Here is a 14,956-nt window from a genome sequence, read left to right as displayed (position 1 = left end):
CAGCATCACTGTCCCTATCCTACATGATGAGTCATGGACCTTAAACTAGCAGCAAAATATCTCTGAACAAGTGGAGAAATGGAAGCAACAGCAGGTCAAGTCAGTGGCTGGTGGATAGAAAACAGACTTCGTCTATGAGTTTTATACGTACGTGCGGGGAGCAATGCTCAGGTCTCCTGGGTTGAATTTCAAGTGCTTTTCAGCATTTGGAGTAATCACACGGCATGAAATACGTTTATGGGCCCATGAAAGGGAAAATGGTAACAGGGAATAGTAAATATGGATTTACTAAGGGCAAAACGGTACTTGACCAATCTGTTCAAATGAATAGATTTGTGAGTGCAGGGCAGGTGTCATTCACTCCAAGTTAAGGAAGGTTTCCACGTCGTTTCCAAAAGTATTCTTCTATCCAAATTAAAATGCTGTGTTCTGAGTGAGCAGCTAGGTGGGAAAAATTTGGTTGGATGATTGTGTTCAGAGAGCAGTGGCTGATGGTTCCTCTTCTACCTGATAACAGCAGCAAACTGAGCACTGTGGGTGCTCTGTCTTGGGACCTGCCCTGTTTAACCCCTTCATCGATGGCCTGGAAGAGGTGGCAGAATGTTCTCATCAAGTTTACACCTGACAGCAAATGGGTGGGATTGCAGTCAGGAGCGAGGCTGCAATCCAAAGGAACTGAGGCATGCTGAAAGAATGTGTCAATAGGAACCCTAGAAAATTTAGCAAGGACAGTCCTTGCTAAAGTCCTGCATCTGAGTAGGGATAACCCCTTCAATACCATATTCTGGGGAACAGCTCTGCTGGAAAGGACCTGGAGATCTTGATGGACAGTGAGGCACACTGGAGCCAGCAGTGGGCCTTGGCAAGATGGCAGGTCAGCAGTGTAATTTGGCCAGGGGGTGGAACACTTGGGGAAGGGTTGAGGGAATGGCACTCGTTCAGTCTGCAGAGAAATCTTTGGGGGACCTAATTGGTTTAAAGAACTTGCAAATTGCTAACTGAAAAATGTTAAGTGAGAACGCCATCATGAGCTCATAGCATTTTCTACACTAAAAGGCTAAAATGGAATAGGTACTGAAACAGAGCCATGCTTTGAGAAGCATGTGTGAGTTGTTACCTAATTTAAGAGCCAAGCCACATTCACAGATTTGGCCTGGCAGACTAGAAACACCTTTATTAAGTGCAATTAATTTAATAAAGACTCATAGCAAGGATCTTACCTAACTATTATGTAAGTGCAGCCCTCTGTAAGTGTTGATAGATCTTCCAGCTATCTATGCTGAAGAAATCAAAATGTTGCTGAAGCAAGAAGCCTATTCCTGCTGCAGAAAAGATCTGAACAAGAGGAAAGTATGTGTGTGCTTTAGCTCTGCCTGCTTCTGATCCCACTTCAGGCTCAGTATCAAAAGGGATTTCTCTAGGATGACAAAGGACTTCCTTGTGTATGCTACAGAGCCTAATCTAGCACTAACTGCCCCAGGAGCATACCATGACCAGAACAGACACATGGCTGCCCATAAGTACCTTTAAAAAGTAACTAATTCTGATGTCATCACACAGGCACAAGACTTTGAGTTCCAGGTGAGTGCAGGCAGGGAATAAAGTTGTATCTCCTCCCTGCACCATGACACCTCAACAGTTCATTTTGCAGGTGTTGCAGCTCTCCTGCTCGTCCATAGCACTGCTGACTTCCACTCTTGCTGCTCTGTCTTCCTTTACAGACGCAAACACAATTACCCAGAGAGAAGGATAATGCACTTACTTCCCACTAAATCATGCACTTCTATTAGCACACTTCTACCAGACCAAGCCTCCGTGCTCATTGCCTGTAGCAGAACAAGCTACTCAGCAATGCAGATGGGTAGCAATGTAAATGAAGAGCATTACCTAGGCTACAATCATGTTTTGCCAAGTTACAAAGTGCATGCAAAGTGCTATCTCACAGCCTAGAAGGTACCACTGCATGCCTCTGACCAGATAAACTACAGTGCTGTGATGACTACATGCAACCACTCTATTGCATGGCACTGACTCATTGGCCAGCAGGATTTGATGGTGCAGATAAGATGCTAACAGTGTGCACACCATATGTGTTTATCCCCTGATACATCACTCACACAGGTGAATGGGAAGGACTATGTGCACCCAATGAACTGGCCAGTGCATATCCCACACCCAACTCCGGCCCTTACATTCATTTAGCATTACATTCAACTTAGCATTTGAATCAACAGGACCACTATCTTCATTTGCTACAAACTGGGGAGAAAAAGAAATCAGAAATATCTGCTACATAAAGTAACTTGTGAACACAAAGATGAACCTAGTTTAATAAATTTTACTTAGTTCATAAGATGAAAAGGATCTTAGTGTTCGGAACAGTTTAAGGACATCAAAACTATTCCTGTTCCTCAAAACAGCTACTGCATAGCCAGATGTTACCACCTGCTAAGAATAAATAATAAAGCTACTAACTAGAAGCAGACATTAGCTTGATTTCAGAGACAAGTGATTAAAACCCTGAGGGGAAACCAGTCACAACAAAATCTGTGCTGTCACCTGCCCTGAGCAATACCTGCAGTGGACATCACTCAGCCTTTCCATCTTGACTGGAAGCTGAGTGAGCAGCTGGTGGAACATGGGGCTCTTCTGAGCCATTCTCCAGTCTGGGGAAACTGGAAACACATGGAAGCCTTTTTTCTTAATGACATTTTTATGCAAAATAAGCATGCTTGATAAATGCACCTCAGGAGCCTTGCTTTTAGTAAGCTAGTTCAGGTTGTGCACAGTGGTTGATACAGGCTAGATACTGTATTTGTAGAATGACCACCCTGTCTACCCAGAGAACTGAAGATTTTCCCTTTTAGCAGTACATTGGAAGCAATCTCTCAGAACATTTAAGCTCCTACTAAGCATATATCTTGGTTACAAGGACTGCTGTAGGTCCTTTCTGCAGGAAAGTAATTTTCACACTATACCATGAAGTCTAAATGCAGAGATTATGAGCATACTACTAGCCAGCAACCCCACTCAGTTTGCCAGCGGTGACACATGAAAAATCTGATGAATGAACAACATTCCTCCCTGATACTTTCAGTTCCACCATCTCAAAGATGTATTTGCTAATTGTACAAACATTCACAAACATTCTCCGAAAGAATGGGAAAGATTTAATAAGAGTGAGTAACAGAGCTGTTATAAAAACATTTCAAAATTGACACTATGGCAAAGAGCCACATTACAGCCCTGCATATCAAATGGCCAGGCGAGTCAATAGTAGCTCTCCTCTGCAACCTTTCCACTTCCAACTTATCAGAAAAAGATGTTTATCTTTCTTCCTGAACGGCCCTCGAATTGTCTAAATGGTACTAAAATAAGAACTGAGTGCAACCTGAGGCAGGATCAATTTGCCATACTTGGAACATTTCTCAGTTTATCGTGATACTCCTCCCTGTTTCTCCTCCAGATGGAGAGATAAGCAGTTTAACAGGGCAAGGCTGCTGTTTTTGGCTTATTTGTAGATCCTAAGAGATACCAAGAGTAAGAAATACTGTCTGCTAAATGAAGCAGGAAACCTGAATAACTTCCGGCTTACTTCCCAAGGCCTGTTTGCCAAATATTAAATGAATTTATGCCCAGCACTGATGTGCTTAGCTCCAGCTGGATACGCCATTTATTTCTTCCAAAGGCAGGAAGCCTGCAAGCATTTCCACCTCTGTATAGCTTTATTAAGTTCTACTGGATTTAAACCAAGCTTGTCTGGTGTCTCTTTTGTTTCCTCTACAGTCTGGGTCACCAATCAAAGTACTTTTCAGTACATTGCACTCGCCTGCAGAAATCTGACCTCTGTGTAAAGCCATTTGCTGATGGACACTGCTAATGGAAGGGGTTTTATAAGAAGAGATATTAAGTAATATAGTTTCACTTAAAAGCCTATATGAGGCTGACATTATGGACATGAGAGGATTATGCATGTGTGTGAAGAGTTCCTTCTCATACAGTGCACAGTGTCTTTTTAATTCACTGCTTCACATCAAACCCAGTATCTCAAGCACCAGGAGTCTCTTCCCACTGGCTGTAACTCACACTTCCAAGCCGTCTCCACTCCTCTCTCACCCCATGTTCTGCCTCTCCATAAAGCGCAACCTTTTTTGCGCACATCCACCCTGCACCTGCTTACCCTGTTTCTTGAAACTCATTAAAGGGGTGAGGTTATGAGTTATGCTCTGAGTGAACCGCAGTGAATTTTACCTCTATGAACAATGGAGATACTTTCCATCCATGCCACGTTCAGATGACTTCAGGAACTCACTTGACAAACTTAACTGGCGAGGGATCAGCTTTTAGTACCTAGTAATTTTCACATGAGAAAAAGTTGCACAGACAACACAACATATAATCTTGTTCTTCACAAAAACAAACTGCTCCAGAATTTTTACTTTATAGAAGAAAAACAGTTTGCATGTTACATTATTAACAACACAATTTTTGCAATAGGCTAACCAAACCTTGAAAAGTTCAGTGAACAAGTCTTTTATAAAAGCAACAAATTTCTTACCAGTAATAGAAACTGAAATAGGGCAGGTCTACTATTTCAGAGGTTTTTCTTTCTCCAGTTTTTGTGACAACATTTACTATTATTTTCCTGTGGTCTTAAGGGAATTTTGTGAGATCTCGGTTAGAAAATACTCACCATCAGTTCAATTGAGCAGATTAGAAATAGTCTTTAAAAGTACCAGGGACAGTAATCAGCTGTTGGAACAGCTTCCTGAGCGTGGTAATGGCTATCTCCATTGCTAAAAACATCCAACTAAAGCTGCTGTAGTATGTTACATAGTATGAATTTTATTTATGGAATTTCTGTGGTTGTTTCTGAGTTAATTACAACAGATTTTCTATCCAGACTGGGATAGAAATCTCTTGAGTTTTATCACTACCTTCTAAGGGCCATTAGAGCTATATTAATTCATCGTCTATGTTGAAAGCTCTTACAGACTGACTTTAAAGAAACTTTTGCTTTTCATCTTTGCAGGATGAGGTCACTGCATAAATACACAAACTCCATACTTTAAAAGGAAGAAAAAAAATGCTTCAGACAAAATATTCATTCTGAATTTTTTCAAATAATTTTATTAAATGATCATGTTTTACATGTCATCAGACCTAACCCCTGAAGTGCAAAAATGTTTCTGAGGTATTAAGACTGGAGGAAAACAGGCACAGTATTGGTTGTTAGGGACACCACATTACAGCACAGTGGACTTTGTGAACACCAGGCTTTTATACAGCATTTGTAGGATCACAGAAAACTGAGAGTCTGTACATCTTCAGACTTGAGAGCTAAGAAGCCCTGATTGTTATCCAGTTGTGTTACATCAACGAAAACGCAGACTTTGTTGAAATAGGATGAGGACAAATATTAAAGAGGTGTTTCTCTAGGCCAGTATGTACAGTACTTTAAAAACTTAAATTCCAAATTAACTGATGAATCTGTGACCAAAATCCCAACTGTCTATCCAGTCCAGTTTATTATATGTCATGTCTACTATGGCCTCTCTTGTACACCAGAATTTTATCTAGTCTACACAGCTATACCACTGCCCAGTGCTCCTGTTTGACGGCATCTGGTCACTCTCAACTTCATTTTAATTTGTTGTTTATCAGATTCACTAGAGTCAACAGCATGGTACTGCCTGTGGCCTGTTATTCTTCTAGGTGCCCTCTTCCCCTCATCTATGCAGTGAAGAAGTCTAATCCATGGGGAGAATTTGCTACAGAAATAAGCATTGACCTACTATTCTTTATTTGCTTGTCTTTTCAGGGAGGCAGGGGGTAAAGGAATACTTTCTCCCCTTAGAGCATTTCCCAGGGTTAGAATTTGACTGAAAGTTGTAGATGTGGTGAATCTATGCATAATTAATTTTCTGCAGAATATTAGTTAGATTTAAAACTCACTCATATTCTCACTCAAAGATTTTGTTGGGGAAAAAAGATTTCAACCTCAAAACTCACAGCATTTTTCCTGGCACCTACAGCAATTTGCTCTAAACCAGTTGACTCAAAGATACCCAGCCAAATTCTGTTTTGCGTTACTTTACGTGCTATCACCACAATCCAATGGAAGATGTATCTTAAGAAAACATTTTCAAATGAATAATAAGCAGAAATCATTAATTACTCTAAGAGTATGTTTCTTTTTAGCCAAGACAGATGATAACAATTTCCTCCTGAGCCACAATTGTTTTTTCAAATTTGTAATGAAACATGAAAAAATGTGATTCCCGTCTTAACAGACATTTATGATTGTAGGAATGTTTCTGAATGCATAGCACATTTTGATAGGTTCTCACCTTTAAGCATCTTCAGCTTTAAGACCTGTTTGGGAAGCTGAAGACACGAGCTCTATTGTCAGCACACCCACGGGCGTTATGTCACATATAGTCTGATCACAAACACAATTGAGATTCTCTGTTTCCTAGGATTGTCACCAATATCACTGCTACTTAACCTACACACAACAATGTCTAGCATGTCTACAAAAAAAGAATAGCTGGAATAGAAGCTGGATACAGATGGAATGTTGCCTTTTTTTTTTTTTCTTTTTTTCTTTTTTTAGTGGAAGCATATTTCATGGACAAGAAAGGCAACCTCAAACAAAAAGTGCAAGTAAATCACTTTCAGTTAAACACTGGGTTTCGGATGCCACTCAAGACTGAGTTGTTGGGCCAATTTCTGTGCAGAAGAGTTAGGGAACACACAAAAAAGAAAACACTTGTGATTCCGAGGATGACCACGCCTGAAATCAGTGCACTGGTGACTGAATTCAGCTGGAAAGGAGGTCCATGTTGAGCTGCAAGAACAAAAATGCACAGGTAATCTCCGGTTAGAAATTCTCAGCAGTGCCAAATGCTGCTGTCTTTATATCAAATAGAGAATAATTACAGCAAAAGACTAAAATTATACTTCAGAATGAGTACCTGTCTACTTGGATAAAATTTATCTAAGTATACTTAGAAAACTGGTAGTTCTTTCAGTACCAATTATACTGGGGAATAAAGACAATAAGGATACTTCCAACACACAATCCCTCACACTGGGTGACCAACCTTGACCTTTTATATTTAGGAGAAGATTGCCACTGCCCAAGAGCTGTCGAGGCAGAGGTGTAAGGATAACTGTTTCCATGCCAGGAGGGAAAGGCAGCTGTTTTTATGGGGTCCAATCCAAGAACATAAGGCAACAGATAGCTAGTACAGTTCTGAGGACAGCATCAGTTGCTTCTGCCACTGGGTCCTCTTACAAGCAAGTAAGAAGCAGGATGGCTTAACAGACCATCCTTTCTTTACTAATCATTAGCAACTCCCCATTACCAGCAAAATAACATACAAGCTGAAAAATGTCCTCCAAGTGTCCATAGGAGAAGCACTGGAAAAAAATTAAAGCCCAGATCTCCCTGCAGCCTATTTCCTTCCTCACTCTACTACTGACCACTAGTTCTAGCCAAAGTTCTTCATGGGCTCTTCATGTGGTTAAATGCCAGAACAAGAACTAAGGCAGGACTCTCCTGAGTTTGAGCTCTGAACCGAACTGCACCTTAACAACCGTTTTGCTGCACAGCTCCCATATGGCATAAGCAGATTTTACTGCTTAAGTCTGATTTTGCTTCTGGCAGTTGCAATGCTTCTTCACCCTCATATGTCATAGCAACAGATTTTCACTTCAACTCCACCACAGGAATTAGAAGCTGCTTTGTTGGTGAGGTTGGATATACAAATGAAACTGAGCAATCCAAATTCACCAAATATTTTCGTTATGGCAGGGTGCCAGTATTTACTTATTTAAAAGACAAAAGCCAAAAAGAAGAAAAAACAAACAAAACATTCAAGCTCAGTGCCTCAAACTGAAACAAAAGGGTTCATTCTCCTCAGTTCTGTTTCAATCATAAAACATCTCTTTTATGTTTCTTGGAATTTTGATTAACTTACCAAGCTGAGAGTTGTTGGTTGGTGTCTCATCTGCATTAAAACGAACAAACAAACAAACGAGATGCATTATATTTTACAGACACCTGGTACCTGCCCCCCTCCTCTCTTTGCATACAAAGGCTAGCAGATGGCTTTATTTTCAAAACACATCAACTATATTTGCAACATTGACTAGCTGTTTTTAGTATCTCTGGTAAAATCAGTATGACAACATTAATGAAGAATCTTCATATAATTTTTTTTAGGCAAATGCAACAACTCAAAGTTGCTTAGTATTCTGAGGGGGAAAAAAGAAAGCATGCAAACAAGAAAAAGTTTTTCCAAGGAAAACTAAAGCAACGACCTTAAGCGATGACAAAAACACCATTTCTCAATGTACCCTATGCTCTTGGCTCCTACATACTGTACTCGGGGAAACATTTATATTCCATCTACTTTTTTTTTTTTTTTCACACTTACCATTGCCCATCTCAAAACTACACTTTTTGTCACTGTTTTTGCTTTTTCATGCAACTTGTAATCACAGCTTATGTATACGTCTATTTTGAGCAGCTGTCTTCTATGGCTAAGTGAGACAACCATCAAAAGCTTACAATCTCACCTTCACAGATAGGTGCTTACTTTGACTCTGAATACAGAGACCAAAACATTTTCTGTTGTGTATTTCTCTTGCAGTGACTTATTTTAGTTTAACAATCATGAATGAAGTTTCTCTGAAAAGAAGGTAATTTTAGAAATAAGAGTTCAGAAATACACAGGAGAAGGACCATTATTCATCTGCTGCAGCACTATTCAGTTCCTACTAAGGTAATTACATAAGTAGTGCTGTTACCAGAACAACTGATGATTAGAGTAATGGGAAGGCTTGGCTAACTATGTGAGGTGCTTCTGGTGAGACACTGAAGTGCACAGGACCAGCCCAGGCATAGATGCAGCACCAACTCAAATGTGGAAACCAGGGGGTTGCACATCTGCAGCCACATGACAAGCATATGTATTATGCTTAGCCAGGTGCAGCAGGTTTTATGGGCTCTCTACTAAAACTAGAGCAGATCTGTTCTTGAAAATAGTATTAAGCACCTTTGTATAGCATTGTGTCAAAGACAGCACTGCCACCCATAGGATTCCTCATCCACAAAGCAGTCAATTCTGTTCAGCTTGAAGTTTTCCCATGCCCGCCCCCCTTTTTTTCTTTGAACACACTATTCACGAACCTCACATCACCAGTGCACTTATCACTTATTTGCACAACAGGAAAAGACAGTGGTAGAAAACAGCAATTACCTCTTTTTGCTCCAGAAGGAAGAGTGAAGTTTAAGCCAGATTAACTTGACCAATAGCACTCGGGAAATTGGTGGCACATTCCAGAACTAAATCACTGCTTTTCAAAGTACATCCCACCAAAACATGCCTCTGTCAGTGGGAGCAGAATGGCCCAAAAGTATGCTGTATGAAGAAATCTGTCTAATCTAATAACACCTTAGTCACATATCTCAACTAAAAGACACCTAAAAAAATACTACTTCCCTTATCATAGAATCATTTTTGAATTGGAAGAGACCCTTAAATGTCACCTAGTCGTCTTCCCCTGCAACGAGCAGGGACACCTACAGCTAGATCAGGTTGCTCAGAGCCCCATCCAGCCTGACCTTCAATGTCTATAAGAACGGGGCACCCACCACATCTCTGGGCAACCTGTGTCAGTGCCTCGTCTCCCTTGTTGTAGAATTTCCTTATACTAGTCTAAGTCTCCCCTCTTTTAGTTTGAAACCATTTCCCCTTGTCCTGTCACAGCAGACCCTGCTAAAGTCTGTCTTTACACCCCCCCTGTAGATACTGAAAGGCTGCTATCAGGTCTCTCTGGAGCCTTTTCTTCTCCAGGCTGAACAGCCCCAGCTCTCTCAGTCTTATTAGTGTTCTCATTAAAAAAAAAAAAATAACAATAATAATCAAGAACGGTCAACACATTATATATATTAGTTTATCATAGCTTTGGGATCATCAAATACCCGTGGTAGGATCTTGATTTGCTTGAAGTAATGCTTTATTTAAAGCTAATACATTAATATCTTTTATTATTATTATTATTATTATTAAAAAATGCATCCACAGCATTTGAATCAAACTTTACTCCTTAAAAGGGACTGTTCACATGCCAAGCTTTATATAGTTCTCATTCCTTGCCTAAGGCAGTGTTTCACTAGCATGTGTTTAAGCAAATCTGTCACTTATTTTCAATACGCATTCATTCATGCAACTCTGAAGTTAGTTTTTTTTTCACTTTTTATTGACTTATCAGATGACAGTAAGGGTACTCAATTGGGACCATTTATAATACAGAAGAAAATACTGTTTTTCCTCGATGAAATGTTGCTTATAACTGAGGATATCTGATTTTAAAAAATAGTCTCTTTGTAGATGGCTCCAAATTATGGAGGGTCAGTCGCCCTCCTTGTATGTGTGGGCATAACTACTTTGCATGTAAAGAAGGATTTTATGCTCAAGTGTTTCAATTATCTTTCCTATACAAGACTCAGTCCTGTATTCAGATTCCTAAATCTAAGGCTGCTGAAATCTGCAAAACAAATTTCTTCAACAGTTTTAAAATGCTTCATTTTTATTGTGTAGTCTACAGCAGTCACAGAAGTACTTTTCAGAGACTGCAGGTTGGTTTAAAACAAAACCAACAAACATCAACCAAAAAAACCTCCACATTTTGACAATAAAAATGGACCTCCTTAGAGTTCCACTCAGGATCTGAAAGCTGAAGGCTAATAGCATGTATTAACATAAATAGTAACCCACAGGTGAAGGTGGAAGAAATGGCGAATAGAAAATGACAGTGAGTATTTATTAGCTGTCCAAATTAACTTGTGATGCTGAACACAGTACCTTAAATTCCATTAACTTCCAAAAAAATAAAAAAAGTCACTGACTTTGGGTTTTTATTTTCATGGGGTAAAGATAAAGTGCGAGTACTAAGCAGAAATACTAGCTCATCCTTTCTACTAGATTCCAGTAGTTGAGGAAAAATCACCCAAACTCATGGAGAATCCATCCATCCTTTTTCTAAGTCATTACAAATTTCTGTTAAACTGTTAAAACATATCCCCAGGTGTTTGAAATTTCTGCCATGCATAGAAAAAGTTTGCTCGTTCCTACCACTCCTTGTAATGATGGGGCCAGCAGTGATCACAGCATTGCCAGAGGTGCTCTGAGGCCTCCAAGTTGTTCTGCTACCAGCATCTCTTCTTTCTCTGTGACTGCAAATCTGAGTGGTTAATGAAAACAATCACTGTTTCAGACTGGAATGGAATTATTGCCCTTCTGTGCTTCCTGTTTTAATGGAAGTTCTTTTACAAGCAATACTACAACTTTTATTTCTTATAGTATGCATTAAATTACTTTGCAATAAAAACAACTGCAATATTCTGTAGAAGAGTATTTTGTAAATGCCTAGCTTCCCGTTGTAGTTTGCCTTACTTCATTTACAGAACTACACTGCTGTTGTGTACAAGATTCATCTTACAGTTTATTAAATTTTCAGTAGTTAATTTCCCAATGCTTTGTTTACAGTCAGTTTTCACAATAAATGTGTTTTGCCTGACTACAGATAGACAACATGCTACAGTTCCTGTTCTAGCAGAGTTCTTAAGTTAAACTTCATATTTTTCCATGGACTCCTAAATAGCAATGACACATTAAAACCATTCCCAGCATTCTACCATCTGGAATCCACTTTTAATTAGCATCTCTCTTATCTATCTTAATCTTGGTTACTCAAGAATGCTTCAAACAAGATTATTTCTTGGATTTCAACTGCATGTGAAAGAATTTCAAAACCCATAGAACATGCACCTCCACAGAAACAAAGAATTGCATTTAAATTATTTAAGTAATACAATAATGCACAAAATGTCGGAATTGAGGGCATTTTAAAATTTTGAATGGAAAGTCATTCAGCAGGAAATGATACTGCATTTTGAAGATATCAGCGCAGAATATTTTGTGTTCAATATACAAAATGTGTTTCAGTTTCCAAAATATATTTGTTGTTTGCAATGCCCCCAAAAGGAAATAATCTTTGAATTGAATTGAATTGAATTGAATGTTTGAACGTCAACACCACAGCACTTTTGTAACTATAAGGGAGATTATAATAAATAAGAGGGGAGGCATTATTTTTTCCCCACTATAAGGAATACTTTCAAATATCCCTCATCAGAGAAAGTTTGCTTACCATTACAATAAGTTTTACATTAATTATAACAAAAATATTTATATTAATCTGCAATGATTACGGATACTTTGTTTCTATGCTATATTAAGACTACTAGATCTCAAGATGTCCCAGTCATTACTTTTAATAAGCAGCTAACGATCAAAAGAAAAAAGATGACTGATTGCATGTCCAACAACCTGTGCAATCCGCACATCTGTTATGGATGAGCACATTCATTACCATATTCACCATAAGTTGTTTTACATTCCTTCAGATGCATGAAGCTCATCTTATTTTGACTATACAAGTCACCTATATTCTGTGCATTCCAAGCATCTGTTACTCTTGGATGCAGACTAACTCCAGTGTGACTATCTTACATTCAGAGAATTTGCATCCATTTCCATCAATTGAAACTTACTGGCACAAGAAAGGGACAGTCATCTGCTCTGCACAGCTTTGTCACGCAGTGGAGGAAGACCGTAGACATCTTCTGGTTCTTGTGCTTCACAAAGCGGAATACCTCAAATGAAAATCGCCCCATTTGGCTCTTGCCATTTTCAATGATAGTTGTCTGAGGGTCCTTGTCACAGCTAGTTTTTGTAGAGAAGATTAAAGCTAGGATGATTAGATAGATGGCTGGCTTTTTAAAGCTATTAGATGAGAATAAGACAGTTAGGCAGTCAAGTTAGTGCTTTGGGTCAACTGTAAAGAACATACTGCCATGATGTCCAACGTGTGCAGCCACAGTCACACAACAGGCTGCGAAGTCCTGCACTCACTGCTACAGAAACACTGTGCTTCGTTTTGTTTTGCAACATCGCAGTTGCAAACTAAGGTACCATTTAATTCCAGTGATATAAAAAAAACCTAAAGGCAAAGCAATAAGTTACCAGTTATGCTAACTGATATAGACAGGTAATTCACATGAAGACAATATTCTAGCAGCCTTCATTGGTGAGATTTAATCTGAGATACTGCCAAGATACTATTCACATTTTTCAAAATTCCAATTCAAGTAAATATTATTGAGAGTAGCAGGAACATCTATTTAACTTTAATCATTTCCTTTACTCTTTTCCTAAATATCAATCTACAATATTTCATAATATAGTCATTCACTGCAAGAGTATCTTTGGTAAAACAAAGGCCAGTTTGCACGTTTCTGTTGTCTCTAGTAGACACATTTTAGATGTACAGTTCTCCACCATAATTCTTATTACTCTGAAATTGATCCTATGCTTACGTTCAGAAAAAGCTGAGTCTTGACATGTTATCTATAAGTCCAGCCCTTAGCCTCTCTACTAATATTTCTTAGAGTCTTCAAGCAGCCTAGAAATCACTATCTGAGAAATTTATAACTGTGTTTTTTAAAAGAAGGACCTACAATTACTGAGTTGCACAGGATTTACCTGAAAAAAAGATCATATCGAAGATCATCACTCGGATTACCAGATGGTGTAGTGTAACAGTAGTCCATCAAAACATTCCACCTGTACAGAGGCAAAGTGATAGATGATGATGGAAATGGCAGTATAAGAGCAGGAATAGACAGTGAGGGAAAACTTTCATTATGAGGACAACAGCAAGATACGCATTCAATATCGAGGATTTTATATCCTTCAGTTGAAGGCAATGATTGTCAAACACTTTCCATCACTTTAATGCACAAAAGGTTACAAAGACAGACAGTTGCTTCTAAATCGGAATAACTTAAAAACCCAGGAGCTGAATAGACATCAGAACAAGAAATAACATCCTCTATGGTACCTGCCATCAAGGTTGGTCGCTCTCACAGCTGCATATATTTTGGTTTTCAAAGGTAAACCTGTACTTGGAATGAGGAGCTGCTGGCTGTAGGTCGAGTCCTGAAAAATAAACATTGACTCAATATACCAGAAATCCCACTGTGACAAATCATCGGCATTCACAAAATAAACTCTCATCTAATTTTTCCAACTTGTGTTAGAGCACATAAGACAGTAATAGACTTTCTGTCTCTTTGTGTCCCATTTCTGGGAGGAAGTACAAAACAGTGCCAGCACTGCACTGTAGGCATTTGCAGTTTGTCTAGGCAGTTTGTCAGTAAAGACCAACAGTTCATATGTCTTATTCCATGCAGCTTTTGGGGAATATCTATTTATTTATCATTATATGAAGTGGCTGGGTCAGTGACTGAAGAAAAGGTACTATTTATGAACAAGGTTACTGCAAATGAACACCTCAGTATGTCTTCCAATGCTCTCATGCAGTCAAGTGGCTGCTGTGGTTTTCTAAAGGAAGAGTATAATTATATTGTCAGAGAACAACCTTTCTCAGGGAAGGTTCTCAGGTTTCAAGTAGCAAAAGTCTTCTTTTAAATTGTAATGTTTCAAGAATTCCATTTGAAGAAACAAAACAGCTAAAAATTGGCCATACATAACAATGACTATATATAGACATAGCTGCTTTGCTAGTTTCTTGTTCACATTAACTTCTCTTTAGCAATGACCCACAGATGCCATGAAACAAATTTAGAATGACAGATGTTAATTTAGCATATCAAAATGCACTTACTGTTAATGTCACCTATGTCAAATAAGGTTGCTAATCCATAAAGAACAGAAACTCAGCATGTTAATACCTCTTGTGAGAGGTCAAAGCACTCAAGTAGAATTTTGGAAGTGCTACAATAGAACCAGTGTGGCAGGCAAGAGCAGCAGCCAACAGTAACAAGAAGAATTAAGTATATAAATCAAGTGATTTTTCT

At 38.8% G+C, this 14,956-nt stretch overlaps 1 protein-coding gene across 2 annotated transcripts in view; it reads right to left on the bottom strand.

The window, feature by feature from the left end:
* Nucleotides 1-5,174: 5,174 nt before the first annotated feature.
* ZPLD1 (zona pellucida like domain containing 1) overlaps nucleotides 5,175-14,956 on the bottom strand; it is a 105,674-nt gene continuing 95,892 nt past the window's right edge. For both annotated transcript variants that reach the window (XM_052704754.1, XM_052704762.1), the window contains exons 8-13: nucleotides 13,978-14,075; nucleotides 13,620-13,700; nucleotides 12,629-12,800; nucleotides 11,148-11,256; nucleotides 7,986-8,015; nucleotides 5,175-6,850 (exon numbers count right to left, since the gene is read on the bottom strand). In XM_052704754.1, the coding sequence (XP_052560714.1) occupies nucleotides 6,678-6,850; nucleotides 7,986-8,015; nucleotides 11,148-11,256; nucleotides 12,629-12,800; nucleotides 13,620-13,700; nucleotides 13,978-14,075 (663 nt within the window). In that variant the 3' untranslated portion in view covers nucleotides 5,175-6,677. The remainder of the gene's footprint in view (nucleotides 6,851-7,985; nucleotides 8,016-11,147; nucleotides 11,257-12,628; nucleotides 12,801-13,619; nucleotides 13,701-13,977; nucleotides 14,076-14,956) is intronic.

This window comes from Tympanuchus pallidicinctus, unplaced genomic scaffold (assembly GCF_026119805.1).
Source record: "Tympanuchus pallidicinctus isolate F22 unplaced genomic scaffold, pur_lepc_1.0 scaffold10, whole genome shotgun sequence".
Classification (NCBI taxonomy): domain Eukaryota; kingdom Metazoa; phylum Chordata; class Aves; order Galliformes; family Phasianidae; genus Tympanuchus; species Tympanuchus pallidicinctus.
Note: the sequence above shows the minus strand (reverse complement) of the source record. Positions and strands in the feature narration are given on the sequence as shown.